This window comes from Delphinus delphis, chromosome 13 (assembly GCF_949987515.2).
Source record: "Delphinus delphis chromosome 13, mDelDel1.2, whole genome shotgun sequence".
In the NCBI taxonomy this organism is placed as follows: domain Eukaryota; kingdom Metazoa; phylum Chordata; class Mammalia; order Artiodactyla; family Delphinidae; genus Delphinus; species Delphinus delphis.
In genome coordinates this window covers 62,900,905-62,915,965 of record NC_082695.1, presented here as the reverse complement: position 1 = coordinate 62,915,965, position 15,061 = coordinate 62,900,905, and the positions used below count along the sequence as shown (strand labels likewise).

Below are 15,061 nucleotides of genomic sequence, written 5' to 3'. Positions count from 1 at the left end.
GCTGTGAATAACACTTGCATGGTCAGATTAATATACATAACTGTACTGAATATGTATTTAACCAAAAATTGTGATAAAATGATCTTGGGAAAATGGAGGAAGGGAAGTTAAGTATGGGCTAGTGATAGAGGATGGGGAAGGAGCAAGGTAGGTTAAAAAAAGCCAAATGCTCATTTTCCATCAAAGTAAATAGAATTTACATCTGAGAATGAAAAATCAGAATTCAGAAGTTTTAACTTGTTATTTTGAAGAAGCTGCTAAGAAGGGTAAAAGCAGTTGCTTCTGGGGAGCAATATTTGAAGGCGGTGTGAAAGGAAGCAGGAAACTTTTTTTCTTAAGTTTTGTAGAACTATTAAATGTTTTTAAACTGAGTGCTGGCATTACTTTGTTTAAAACAGAAATCCAATATATATATATTTAAAATATATATATATATATTTTTTTAAATTTGAAACTACAATAAAAATTAACCAAATAAAAAGGAAGTATTCTTGAAATCCTAATACAGTAGACAACATAGATGATCAAAATTCCTTGTGGACATGCAATCCTCTTTATATCCAACTCACTGATCACCTCCCCCACCTCAACCTTATTCCCTCCACAGACACAGTTCTTGCACTCAGACCCCAAAAGTTCAAGACATCAATGAGCATACCTAAATATGGCTCTTAGTCCCATCTATGGAATAGAACAAAAAAATAAGACTGGGTCTCTGTTTCCAAGTCACATGAATTCTGTTTGAGAGGCTATGTCACATGCAGGAAATAGGTAATAACATAAATTAATCACAATTAAATGGTAACCTGTGTGGTACAAACCATACGGAGTTCAGAAACATGTCAGATCTGAGAGAATGTGCCTGGAGCAGTGCGAGGCAATATGGAAAGTGGTGAGAAAGAGGCTGGATGTAGAAGTTGGGCCACATCACTGCCTGCTCTACAGATCATGTCAAGGTTGGGGGTTTTATCCCAAGTGTAATGGAAAGCCATTAAAAGGATCCCAGCCAGGGAGTGATACAATTTTAAGATCACTCTGATCATTAGATGAAGAATGGACTGGAAGGAGGCAAAACCAACAGGGGGAATAGTTAAGAGGCTATTGAACTGGTTCAAGTGAGAGATGATAGTGGCTTGGACCTGGATAAAGGCTATTATTAAAGATCCATTATAGAAATAGAATCAGTAAGATTTGCTGATGCCTTCCTTATGTAGAGGACGGGAGGAGGAATTAGCAGGTAGAAGGAGCTAAGGATGATTCCCAGAATTCTGATTGGAGCAATTGGGTGGATGGCGGTTTCACATTCCCAGAGAGAGGAAGACTGGGAAAGATAACAGGTTTTAGAGAAGAAGGTTAAATGTTAGGGGTTGAACAAGTTAACATGCAGATTCTTGAGATTCCCCACTGGATTTGTCAAACAATCAATTGATTCATTGTGCTCTCCGTGTTCCATATTCTAAGATATCACATGGGTTTGGGGCTCAGCAAAGAAGTCCAGTCTAGAGTCAGTTTGGGGGAGTTGTTGGCATACAGATGGCATTGGAAGTCATGAAAATGTATAAGACCATCTAGGACAGTGGTTTTCAAACCTGGAGTGTGCATTTACAATGCAAGTTTCAAGACCCCCATCCCTGAGAGTTTCTGATTCAGTAATTCTCAGGGAGGTGCAGGAATCTGCTTTATTAAAAGCCAGTTCAAAATGTTCTGATGCAGGTAGTTCAGGCTCAGGTTGGAATGGACAGAGGTGAGGAAGTAGCAACAGCAAGTGTAGCCAATCCTTTCCAGAAGTTGGAGAGAAATTGGAGAAGTTGGAGAGAGGTTGCTAGGTAGAGGGGATGTGAGACCAAAGGGTTACCTTTTGCGTGTATTATTAGTTTTTTTTTTAAAGGTGGGAGACACTAAAGTGGTGGTTCATAACCTTGGCTACACATTATAATCACCTATTGAGATTTTCTAAAATATCAATGCACAGGATACAACAAGACCAGTAAATCAGTATCTCGGGAGGTGGAGCTTAGATACCAGTATTTTTGTTTGTTTGTTTGTTTGTTTTTTGCGGTACGCGGGCCTCTCACTGCTGTGGCCCCTCCCGTTGCGGAGCACAGGCTCCGGACGCGCAGGCTCAGCGGCCATGGCTCACGGGCCCAGCCGCTCCGCGGCATGTGGGATCTTCCCAGACCCGGGCACGATCCCGTGTCCCTTGCATCGGCAGGCGGACTCTCAACCACTGCGCTACCAGGGAAGCCCACCAGTATTTTTTAAATTTTTATTTATTTATTTATTTATTTTTGGCGGTACGCGGGCCTCTCACTGTTGTGGCCTCTCCCGTTGCAGAGCACAGGCTCTGGACACGCAGGCTCAGCGGCCATGGCTCACAGGCCCAGCCGCTCCGCGGCATGTGGGATCCTCCCGGACCGGGGAACGAACCCGTGTCCCCTGAATCGGCAGGCGGACTCTCAACCACTGCGCCACCAGGGAAGCCCCAGTATTTTTTAATTTAAATTTTTTAAAATCATTTTCCCCCTAAAGCATTGCTTTTATTTCCCCAGAGCCTGGCATATAGTACATCTTCAATTCACATTTTTTGTTGTGGAAAGTATTGCTGAGCCAGTTAGCGGATAACACAGACAACAGGAAACAGTATGGTATTGTAAAATTCATGTTAACTTCCTGTGAAAAGGATTGTAATCCAATTACCTACTTTCAAATGGGGAACCGGAACCTGAGAGAGGAATTGAATTCCTAAGGTCTGTCAGCCTTGGTAGTAGTGAATCAGGACCAGAACCCAGTATTCCAACTCCCAGGTCAGTGTCGTCCTGTCTTTGAACAATTCCATTTTGAACACACCCCAAACCCGCTCACCCATCAAGACTCGGCCTGCCTAATAATACCTCCCCTTCGACACCTCACTTCCTCAGTCACAAACCAACCCTGCCGTCTCTCAACAAACCCGTTGTCAAGTCCAAACCCGCCTGCGTCCCAGACCCATCCTTCCCTCACCCCCTGCCTCAAGCCCAGTCCCCAGACTTTGCGCTTCCTCCACTCGGGCAGCGGACTCTGTCACCATAGCAACTGGAGACACTCGAATCGGCCCGCAGCAACAAGGGGAGAGGAGCTCCTGGTAGTACAATTCTTTTTTTGTATATGCTTTCCTTACCGCTTCCCGCGCCTGATGAGTGAATTTGAGAGTCTGGTAAGAAAGCTCCATCGACAGCAGGGAGAAAAGGAACCAGTTTCTAGGCTGACAGTACATCCACCGATGGCGGCTCAGGGAAACCTGACGCTTAACCAGCCCGCCCCCTTCAGGATTGGCCAGAGCCTGGACATGCCAGCCAATCACTGGGCAAAGATGGACTCTTTACTCATGCCAATCAATGTTAAAATAAGTCTGTTAATCCAGAGGTTTTGCACAGCACTGACCAATCGAGAGACAGAAAGGGGATGATTGGCAGGTCTTGGGTCATTTGCAATTGTTTTGTTTCCCTAAATTATGTCTCTAAAGTTTATGCACCATAGTATTTGTCCTTGATTTCGGCAGTTGTTCAGGCCTTCGTGACCCAATGCTTCTGTTCCCAAGACTCTATTTTGGCATCCCGTCTTCTCTAGGCCCCCCTCTCCCTCCTGATTAAGAAAAAGGTTTGGAAATTCCTTCCTGCTTTACTTTGAAATTGTCTGTACTTGGTCCATCTAGACTGATAGAATCTGATGTGGACTATGGCTGTCAGGGGCTATCTTGGATGCAAACTGTGCATTAAACTTTTCTTCCCCTCCAATTTCCCCCACATCAGACCTACTCATTAGAAGTGGACAAACATGGACTTTACTTTTTCCTCTGCTTTATTTTCTTCATCTACTAACTACTCTTGTGTCTTCAAGGTCTTTCCCTTCAGTCTCTTTTGCTATGAATCTTATTCTAAACATCTTCTCCTCATTATCTTTGGCTTCCTTCATCCATTCTCCCCTCAGTATACAAAAATATTCAAGTCTCCTCAATCTAAAAAAAAAGTTCTCGGGCTTCCCTGGTGGCTCAGTGGTTGAGAGTCCCCCTGCCGATGCAGGGGACACGGGTTTGTGCTCCGGTCCAGGAAGATCCCACATGTCGCGGAGCGGCTAGGCCTGTGAGCCATGGCTGCTGAGCCTGCGCGTCTGGAGCCTGTGCTCCTCAACGGGAGAGGCCACAACAGTGAGAGGCCCGCGTACCACAAAAAAAAAAAAAAAAAAAGTTCTCATCTTGTATTGTTAAATTGAATCACCTCTCTGGCACTCACTTCAAGCTTTCTGGAAGAACTGGCTATCCTCTTCTTCACTTTGTCACCTCCCATTCATTTCTCAACACTTTCTGCTCCTACTTCTTTGAAGCTGTTCTTGCCAAAGTTGCCAATAACTTCCTAAATAGGAAATCCAATTATAGATTATTTTACACTTTACCAAATTTAAACTTGGCACCATTTGAAGTTGTTCACTGCTGTCTCATTAGTAATAATAGCTATAATTTATTAAACATTTAAAGTAGGGCACCAGGCAATGTACTATGTGATTTATGTGTTTATCCAATTTACTCCTAACACCCCATGGAAAGTTATTAATACTCCCAATTTACAGTTGTGGAAACAGGCTCAAAGAGCTGAGTTAGCTCATTTTAGGTTATCAAACTAGATAGAGTTAAGATGCAAACCTAGGTCTCCTGACTGAAGCCAGTGTTCCTTTCCACTACACTCTCTTGCTATTCTTTCTGTCCAGTTTCACCTGTCATTCCCACCCTGACCCAGACACCTCCCCTCATCTCTCACTCCAGCATAAATGAACTGCTTACAATGCTTGTGAACCAGTCTTGAGCAGTTCATTTTGCTTGGAGGATCATTCCTACCTCATTTGCCTAATTGAAGCCTATTTTGCCTACTAAGAGTCAGCTCCGGAATCACTTTCTAGGACAAATCAGTGGTGTTTATCAGATCACAATACTTACTCCAGGCAGAGCTTAGGTGGAGAGAAAACTAATTCCTGATTCCACTATATATCCTTTTACGCTACACTTAGCACATTCTTTTGTCGACATGACTTTCAAAAAAGTTAAAAACATGGGCTTCCCTGGTGGCACAGTGGTTGAGAGTACGCCTGCCGATGCAGGGGACACGGGTTCGTGCCCCAGTCAGGGAGGATCCCACATGCTGCGGAGCGGCTGGGCCCGTGAGCCACGGCCGCTGGGCCTGCGCGTCTGGAGCCTGTGCTCCTCAACGGGAGAGGCCACAACAGTGAGAGGCCCACGTACCGCAAAAAAAAAAAAAAAGTTAAAAATATGACTCTCTTTGATATGAACGGACATAATGTCAAAGGTTTTATCTAACTCACTGAGGGAGCCAGTAAGATGGTAAAGCTGGTTTAAAGAGCATTTTGGGGAACTGGGTATTTATAGGCATTTTGAGAAGAAAGGTTAGGATAAGATTGCTAGCTTAGATACAAAATTAGTTAATGTTCTACAGGGCAGTAAAATCTTGACATTTTCTTTTCTAAAGGACATAGAAACATTCCTCTAGTTTTGGCCATTTACATTTAAATTTTAACTAATTAAAATTAAATAAAGTTAAACATTCAGTTCCTCAGTCACACTAGCCACATTTCACATATTCAATTGTCATATGTAGCTAATGGCTAATATATTGGACAACACAGATATAGAACATTTCCATCATCGCAAAAAGTCCTTTTGGAAAGCAGTTGGGCCTCTTAAACATTGCTCTAGTATGACATTGAAAGGATATGCTGTACTATCTTTTGACTTATTTCCAAATGTAATATAAGTGTTTCTAAAGAATTTTCTCTACATAACCACTGGCTTTCAAATGTTTCCAACTGAGACACACATTAAGAAATACATTTTTGGTCAACTAATGTTTGACAAGGAAGCCAAGAATACTCAATGGGTAAAGGACAGTCTCTTCAATAAATAGTGTTGGGAAAACTGGATATTCCCATGCAAAAGAATGAAATTGGACTCTTATCTTACACCACTCACAAAAACTAACTTGAAATGGATTAAGGACTTGAATGTAAGACCCGAAACCATAAAAGTCCCAGAAGAAAACCTAGGGAAAAAGCTCCTTAGCATTGGTCTTGGCAATGATTTTTTTTTTTCAATATGACACCAAAAGCACACATGACCAAAACAAAAATGAACAGGTGGGATTATATCAACCTAAAGGCTTCTGCACAACAAAAGAAATGATTGATAAAAAGAAAAGGCAACCTATGGAATGTAAGAAAATATTTGCCATCGTTCTGATAAGGGGTTAATATACAGGATGTGTAAGGAACTCATACAACACAATAGCAAAAAACCAAACAATCCAATTTTAAAATGGTCAGAGGACTTGAATAGATGTTTTCGCAAAGAAGACATACAAATGACCAACAAGTACTTGGAAAGATGCTCAACCTCATTAATCATAAGGGAAATGCAAATCAAAATCAGAATGATATATCATCTCACACCTGTTGGAATGGTTATTATTAAAAATACAAGAGATAAGGATGTGGAGAAAAGGGAACTGCACTCTCAGTGAAACCATAAACTAGTACAACCACTATGGAAAATGGTATGGAGGTTTTTTTAAAAAATTAAAAATAGAGCTATCATATGGTATAGCAATTCCACTTCTGGATACATACCCATAGGAAATGAAATCACTATCCTGAAGAGGTATCTGCACACCCATATTCATTGCAGCATTATTTACAATAGCCAAGACATAGAAACAACATGAGTCCAGATGGTCATAGTAAACATCTTTAAAGGGCTGAAAGAAAACCAAATACTGTGAAGTTAAGTGTTCTATACCCAGTGAAAATATTCTCCAGAAATTAAGGTGACTTGGAAAGGGTGACTGCCAGGACCTGGGAGGTCAGAAATGAGGCTGTGTAGCCTAGATGAGGGGTCATGACATGGGGACTATCATGAATGAGACACTCTCAGAGGACATCTTTGGAGGTCACTTGACCCCTGACTTACTCCCAGTGTTAGTTTTCTAGAATAGAGATCTTATCACACTACTACCTACAAAATCCTGTAACCTAGAGCATTCAAATCCCTCATTTTCACATGTACATCACTCCCCAATCTCATCTCACCCTGTCTTAAAATTAGTTTTTTGTTTTGGGTTTTTTTCTCTTCTTCAAATATTCTTTTTTTTTTAACATCTTTATTGGAGTATAATTGCTTTACAATGGTGTGTTAGTTTCTGCTTTATAACAAAGTGAATCAGTTATACATATACATATGTTCCCATATCTCTTCCCTCTTGCATCTCCCTCCCTCCCATCCTCCCTATCCCACCCCTCCAGGCAGTCACAAAGCACCAAACTGATCTCCCTGTGCCATGCGGCTGCTTCCCACTAGCTATCTACTTTATGTTTGGTAGTGTATGTATGTCCATGCCTCTCTCTCACTTTGTCACAGCTTACCCTTCCCCCTCCCCATATCCTCAAGTCCATGCTCTAGTAGGTCTGTGTCTTTATTCCCGTCTTATCCCTAAGTCCTTCATGACCTTTTTTTTTTCCCCTCAGATTCCATATATATGTGTTAGCATACGGTATTTGTTTTTCTCTTTCTGACTTACTTCACTCTGTATGACAGACTCTAGGTCCATCCACCTCACTACAAATAACTCAATTTTGTTTCGTTTTATGGTTGAGTAATATTCCATTGTATATATGTGCCATATCTTCTTTATCCATTCATCTGTTGATGGACACTTAGGTTGCTTCCATGTCCTGGCTATTGTAAATAGAGCTGCAATGAACATTTTGGTACATGACTCTTTTTGAATTATGGTTTTCTCAGGGTATATGCCCAGTAGTGGGATTGCTGGGTCGTATGGTAAAATTAGTTTTAATTAAAGCTACCACTTTAGAAAGAAAACACAAAGGCAGCAGCATGTGTTTTTTCCTTTAAGAGAGGAACCCATTTTTTCTCACTGAAATTCTCCAGCTAGATTTGTTGGGCTAGGGCAGGGTCTCTCTATCTCAGCACTGTTGACATTCGAGGCCAGATAGTTCTTTGTTGTGGGGGGCTAACCTGAGCATCGTAGGATGTCTAGCAGGTCCCTGACCTCTACCCACTAGATGCCAGAGCACCCCCAAATTGTGACGACCAAAAGTATCACCAGACATTGCCAAATGCCGATTGTCCCGTGGAGGGCAAAATTGCCCCAGGTTAGACCTATCTCTTTTTCTCAAGAAGAAAAAAAACCCCACTGCCATGTTTATTAAATTTAACATTTCTCCTCATCTAAAGAGAAAGATGTCAAAGAAAACCTAAGGCATATACATAAGCATGCACTTCACCACCACCACACCCCAACCCAGATAACCTAAAAGAAAAAATAAGGGCAAAGTTCTCTTCAACAATGTATCTTTGCTTCTGGAAGATGTTTCCACATCCTCTTTCTCCTGAGGCCATTTGGGCCTTCAGAATAGCAGTTTTTCACCGGCTGGCCCCGAGCCTTGGTTTTTCTTTTTCATGCTTTTTAACGTGGGTGAGTTTTTCAGCATATCTGGCAAGATCAGAAAGTGGATCTTCCTGCCACGGATGTACAGTCCAGGTGAGCCGCCCATCACCTCTGTAGGGGACTGTGACCTTGCACATATGGCAGTTCCTGTTGTCCCCTGCCTCATGAACTTCCCATGATACACGTCGCTGGGTTTGTCTGACATTCACAATGTGGCCCTCAGCCTCATGTAGGACCTGAACATGCACAGCAATAGACATCTCTGAGGAAGAGCGTGCTGCTCCTGTCTCCCTTTCTTTTGCGCCTCCAGGAACAGGTGTGTGAACAACCTGCCCACGCTGCCAGAACCATTTCAAAAAATGTGTCCATTAATTGCTTCCTATACTATTCATACCTACAGACAAAAGAAAAACTCCCCTCTTTCTAAGGAAATTTTTATTTTCCTCTCCTTCTGTAAAACATTCGTTACATTTCTTATCCTTGAGTTTTAAAACATTGTTTCAATAATCACCAAAGTAGCAAAATTGCATTGGATGTCCACGTTATTGATGCTTCCAAGTTGTGTCATTTGACGTGTATGAAACAGAGCCAAAGCTTATCTCTTGTTTCTCAAGAGATATTATTTCTTTTTTTTTAAGAATTATTATTTCTAAAATATTGAAAAACACAGTGCAACTTCAGTTGGAGAAAACGAGTTATTCCACTTGTTCTTTCTCTTAGAGCAAGGATGTTTTATAGGGTGAACTCTGAGTGTTTTTTATTCATAAACTTTTTTGTTTTACCGATTATGCTCTTCAAATTGTGCGTGAATCCATCAATGCCTATCCCTTTCTCTTCAGTAGCCTCTTCCCATACAAACACCTTGGAATTCTGTATTCACAGCCTCACTTACGTCAAACCACCTTCCACAGAGCTTCTATAGGCATGCAAGAATGAGGGAGAGTTTTCAAGAATGACAAGAAAGATACCCGCCTAATGCAAACCCTCTAACAGTCAACTATAACTCATTTCTGAATATATATTGTTAAAACTCCATTTTTTATGTCACCTAAAAAGAATGTATCCTGTCATTCTTTAAAAACTGTTACCTCTGTCAGTGGAAAGAGAAAAAGTTTTAATCATACAGACAGTCTGTGTTGGTATAAATCTCTCTCTGCCAACAGTTGTTGAAACATAAGAATAGAGAGCTTTTACTGGATCTTATCCAAAAATAGAATGAAATCTGGGTTTTAACCTTCACTGTTATCAGTGTCATTTTCTAATTTACCCTAAATGGTATCAGAATGTGTGCCCTGTCTTCCTAACTTTATCTGTGAACAGTCCTCCTGCTGCCATTCCTGCAACCACATTCAGAGGCACACAGGCCAGGATTGGAATCTTGCCCCATCACTTACTGCTCTGTGATTTAGGAAAGGTATTGGACCTGTTCAAGCCTTGTATCGTCATCTGTAAAATGGAAACAGTAATACCTTCTCATAGTGAAATGAGACCTTGTGTGGGAAAGACTGCCCTAGTCAAGTTTCCCTGATTAAGAGATTGCTAATTTTTGTTGTTGCTGTTGTTGGTTTGTTTCTAAGAGAATGAATAACCAACAAAGAAAGTAACCTACCTGTATTAGTTTTAAAAATGAAGGGAGAGGATTTTTCTGGAAGAATAGTCGGGTAACTTTTGTCATTAGCCAATGAAACATTGAACAACAAGGTTCAGAAAGGGTAGATACCAGTGCAGCTTTCAGGACCTCAGCAGTTGTTCCTTTCACTCAAAAATGTCCTGCCATTAACATGACTCATCTTCAAACTTCATTAGCGCACATGTCACTCAGGATAAATTTTTGAGAAAAAGAACCTGATTGCTTCCCCCTGGCTAACATATGGGTTTTTCTCAGTCTCCTCTCCTCCAAATCCAATCAGCTGTGGCTAGGAAGGAGGTTCCTATGTCTCAGGTTTGCAGGGCCTCTGAGGAGAGCAAGGCTGACATGCACCCCAAAATGTAAGTGGTTCTAGTGCTTGGAAATGCACATAATAAGTGCTTAATGGGTCTTAGCAATTGTTGTCATTGTTGAGAGTGTACCCTGTCATTTTCAGTCTCCATACATTTGATTACATCATTTTTTTTAACCACTGAAATGTTATTCCTCCTCTATATGAATGAAAATGAAATCATTCATTTTTTTCATTCATCCAGAAAATATTTATTTCATGCTTAATATGAGTCAAATGGTGTTCTTGGCAGTGGGGATACAGTGGAGGACAAAGTCCCTGCCTTCCTGGAACTTATATTCTAGTGGGGGCGGGGACTCTGGGAAGAATTGTACCCATAAACCATGAATTAATATAATTTGAGGTAGTGAGAAGTGCCACAGTTTGAGGGAATAAGTAATGACAGTGGAGGAAGAATAAAGGCTAAATGTGGGAGGTAAAACAGGGCCTGTGGACTCCGGTAAGGAGTTCAATTTTTATTTTTAGAGTGCTGTAAACCTGTTGAAAGATTTTGAATAGGGGATGGTGAGATCAGATTTATATTTATCAAAAATCATTCTGGATGTTACATGGAGAATGATTGTAGTGGTACAAGATAGAAAGCAAGATAGAAAGACAGGAGGCTACTGTGGTCATCCAGGACAATGGTGGCAGTAGCAGTGAAGTGAAGAATGATCAGATTTAGGATGCATTTTGGGTTTTGTTTCACTATGAAATATTTCAAGCATACAAATATAGAGGATAATAGGTTGGTATACCTACCTTTCAATTCTATCATATCTTAACATTGTGCCCTATTTGCTTCAGATCTTTTTTTTTAAGAAGGAAGACTTTACAAACATAGTAGAATCCCCCAGAATAGCCTACAGATCCTATTCCCTTCCTCTCAGAGGTACCCACTGTCCTGGTTTTGATACTCATCATTCACATGTATGTTTTCTATCACATATGTACCTATCCATAAATATACAGCATTGTTTTCCCTTTTTGCAAAATTTACATGAAAGGTATATAACTTTTTCCAACTTGATTGTTTCATTTGGCATTGTTTTGGGGATTTGTCCATATTCTTTTTTTTTTTTTTTAATTTTATTATTTATTTATTTATTTATTTTTGGCTGGGTTGGGTCTTCGTTCCTGTGCGTGTGCTTTTTTTCTAGTTGTGGCGAGCGGGGGCTACTCTTCATTGCGGTGCATGGGCTTCTCATTGCGGTGGCTTTTCCTGTTGCAGAGCACGGGCTCCAGGCGTGCGGGCTTCAGTAGTTGTGGCACGTGGCTCAGTAGTTGTGGCTCGCGGGCTCAGGAGTTGTGACTTGTGGGCTCTAGAGCGCAGGTTCAGTAGTTGTGGCGCACGGGCTTAGTTGCTCCGTGGCATGTGGGATCTTCCTGGACCAGGGCTCGAACCCGTGTTCCCTGCATTGGCAGGCTGATTCTTAACCACTACACCACCAGGGAAGCCCTGTCCATATTCTTATATGAAGCTCTGGCTCTATTCATTTTTTTCTTACTGTATACATAGCATTCTTTTGCAGGAACATACCACAATGCATTTATCTACCCTATCCTTGATGGACAAGACAAGTTGTTTTTAACTTTTCGCTGTTACAAACAGTGATGGAATAAATATTCTTGTACATATCTCCTGGTGCACATGTGCCTGTATAAGAGTTTCTCTAGGTTAGTACTTCCTAACTTCAGGTCATGCACACAAAGAAAACAATAAAATTTCTAGGGCTTCCCTGGTGGCGCAGTGGTTGAGAGTCCGCCTGCCGATGCAGGGGACACGGGTTCGTGCCCTGGTCCAGGAAGATCCCACATGGCGCGGAGTGGCTGGACCGTGAGCCATGGCCGCTGAGTCTGCGTGTACGGAGCCTGTGCTCCGCAGCGGGAGAGGCCACAACAGTGAGAGGTCCATGTACCGCAAAAAAAAAAAAAAAAAAAAAATTTCTGTGGCGTGTTAATAAACTGGAGAGGATTTAGGAATATCTATATGGAGCTTGATGAAAAAACTCATTGTTTTTTTCGTATAATTATAAGAAAGAGTGGAATACTAAAGTATTAAGGAAAATATAAAATATTAAATTTGCATAAAACTTCCAAAAAAAAAATTTCAGAAGTTTTAGTGAAGTGCTTAAGAGCACTTTTATGGGCAGGTTTAATGTTTGAATTGTCTGTACTTTTTTTTTTTTTTTTGCGGTATGCGGGCCTCTCACTGCTGTGGCCTCTCCCGTTGCGGAGCACAGGCTCCGGACACGCAGGCTCAGCGGCCGTGGCTCACAGGCCCAGCCTCTCCACGGCATGTGGGATCTTCCCGGACCGGGGCACAAACCCGTGTCCCCTGTGTGGGCAGGCGGACTCTCAACCACTGCGCCACCAGGGAAGCCCTGTCTGTACTTCTTGATCAAGACATTTTAATGACAATGTCTTCAAGTTCTTATTGACAAGATATTTTGCATTTTTGCAATCATTCAAAAGTTGAAATTATATTTTAAAAACCAAGTAACCAGTCCTTTTCTATCATTGACAAATATAATTTTGAAATTTTTTGATAAATAAAATAGGTTTTAGATTCTAGTTGTGCAGATAGCACAGAGTTCCTTTCTATATACCCCAGTTTCCTTGATTATTAACATCTTTTTTTAAATTTAATTTTTATTTTACATTGGAGTATAGCTGATTTACAATGTTGTGTTAGTTTCAGATATACTGCAAAGTGAGTCAGTTATACATATACATATATCCATTCTTTTTCAGATTCTTTTCCCATATAGGTTGTTACAGAATATTGAGTAGAGTTTCCTGTGCTATGCAGTAGTTAACATCTTGTATTAATATGGTATATATGTCACAACTAATGAACGAATATTGAGACATTATTACTAACTAAAATTCGTATTTTATTCAGATTTCCTTAGTTTTTGCCTCGTGTCCTTTTTTATACCAGAATCTAGTCAGGATACCATATCATATTTAGTTGTTGTGTCTCCTCAGGCTCTCTTTGCTGTGATGATTTCTCTGACTTTCTTTGTTTCTAATGACCTTGACACTTTTAAGGAATAGTGGTCAAGTGGTTTGTAGAATGCTCCTTGATTGGGATTTCTCTGATACTTTTTCCCATGATTCAACTGGGGTTGTGTGTTTTTTGAGAGAAAGATCACAGAGATAAAGTGCCATTCTCATCACATCATATCAAGGGTACATACTATCATCATGGCTTATTATATCTCATCAGAACCTGAGAGATGATAAAACACTGTTTCAAGACAATCTTTGTCATAGAGAGCAAATGAAAATAGACTTGTAGCAGCTTCCAATCCTTTAAAATTTGTTGAAATTCGAAAACAAAAAAAAAAACAAACGACGGAATGTAAAAATGAGTAAAGGACTGAATAGGCATTTCTCCAAAGAAGTTATTCTGAAGGCCAATAAGCACATGAAAAGATGTTCAACATCACTAACCATTAGGGAAATGCAAATCAAAACCACAAGGAGATATCATCTGCTGCCTATTATGATGGCTACTACTAAAAACCAGAAAATAACAACTGTTGATGAGGGTGTGGAGAAGCTGGAACCCTTGCACACTGCTGGTGGGAATGTAAAATGGCACAGCTGCTTTGGAAAACAGTATGGCAGTTCCTCAAAAAATAAAAATAGAAGTACCATATGATCCAATAATTCCGCTTCTGGGTATATACCCAAAAGAATTGAAAGCAGGATCTAGGAGAGATATTTGTTCACATTAGTCACAATAATGAAAAGGTGGAAGCAACCTGCTGTTGACCGAATGTCTGTGTCCCTCAAAAACCCATATGTTGATGCTTCAATCCCCAATGCGATGATATTTGGAGGTGGGGCCTCTGGGCAGTAAGTAGATTTAGCTTAGGTCATGAGGGTGGAGGTCCTAGGATCGGCTTAATGCCCTTATAAGAAGATCAAGAAACCAGAGCTCTCTGTCCCCATAATGTAAGGGTATATTAAGAAGGTGGTCATCTGTAAACCCGGAAGTGGATCCTCATCAGACACTAAAGTCTGGCACCTTGATCTTAGATTTCTGAGCCTCCAGAACTGTGAGAAATGTTAGCTATTTAAGTCACACATTCTGTGGTATTTTGTTTTAGTACCCCAGCCTGATTAAGACACAACCTAACTGTCCATGGACAGATAAATGGATAAACAAAATACGGTGTACACATACAATGGAATATTATTCAGCCTTAAAAAGGAACAAAATTTTTTGTCATATGTTACATCATGGATGAACTTTGAAGACATCATGCTAAGGGAAATAAGCCAGTCACAAAAAGACACATACTGTATAATTCCATTTATATCAGGTACCTAGAGTAAAGTCATGAAGAAAGCAGAATGGTGATTGCCAGGGTCCAGGGGGAAGAAAAGAATAGGGAGTTATTGTTTAATGAGTATGGAGTTTCAGTTTTGCAGATGAAAAGAATTCAGGAGCTGGATGGTGGTGATGGCTGTACAGTAATGTGACTATACTTAATGGCACTGTATCGTACACTTAAAAGTGGTTAAGTTGGTAAACTTTATATTGTGTATATTTTATCACAATTT

The 15,061-nt window shown here is 40.7% G+C and overlaps 1 protein-coding gene and 1 pseudogene across 1 annotated transcript in view; both read right to left on the bottom strand.

Annotated features, from left to right (window-relative positions):
- Positions 1-3,253, bottom strand: part of KATNAL2 (katanin catalytic subunit A1 like 2) — a 95,990-nt gene extending 92,737 nt beyond the window's left edge. The window contains exon 1 of the mRNA XM_060029003.1: positions 3,158-3,253. Within this exon, the coding sequence (XP_059884986.1) occupies positions 3,158-3,253 (96 nt within the window). The remainder of the gene's footprint in view (positions 1-3,157) is intronic.
- A 5,046-nt stretch (positions 3,254-8,299) lies between these two features.
- Positions 8,300-8,764, bottom strand: LOC132435759 (small nuclear ribonucleoprotein Sm D3 pseudogene; annotated as a pseudogene).
- Positions 8,765-15,061: the final 6,297 nt, after the last annotated feature.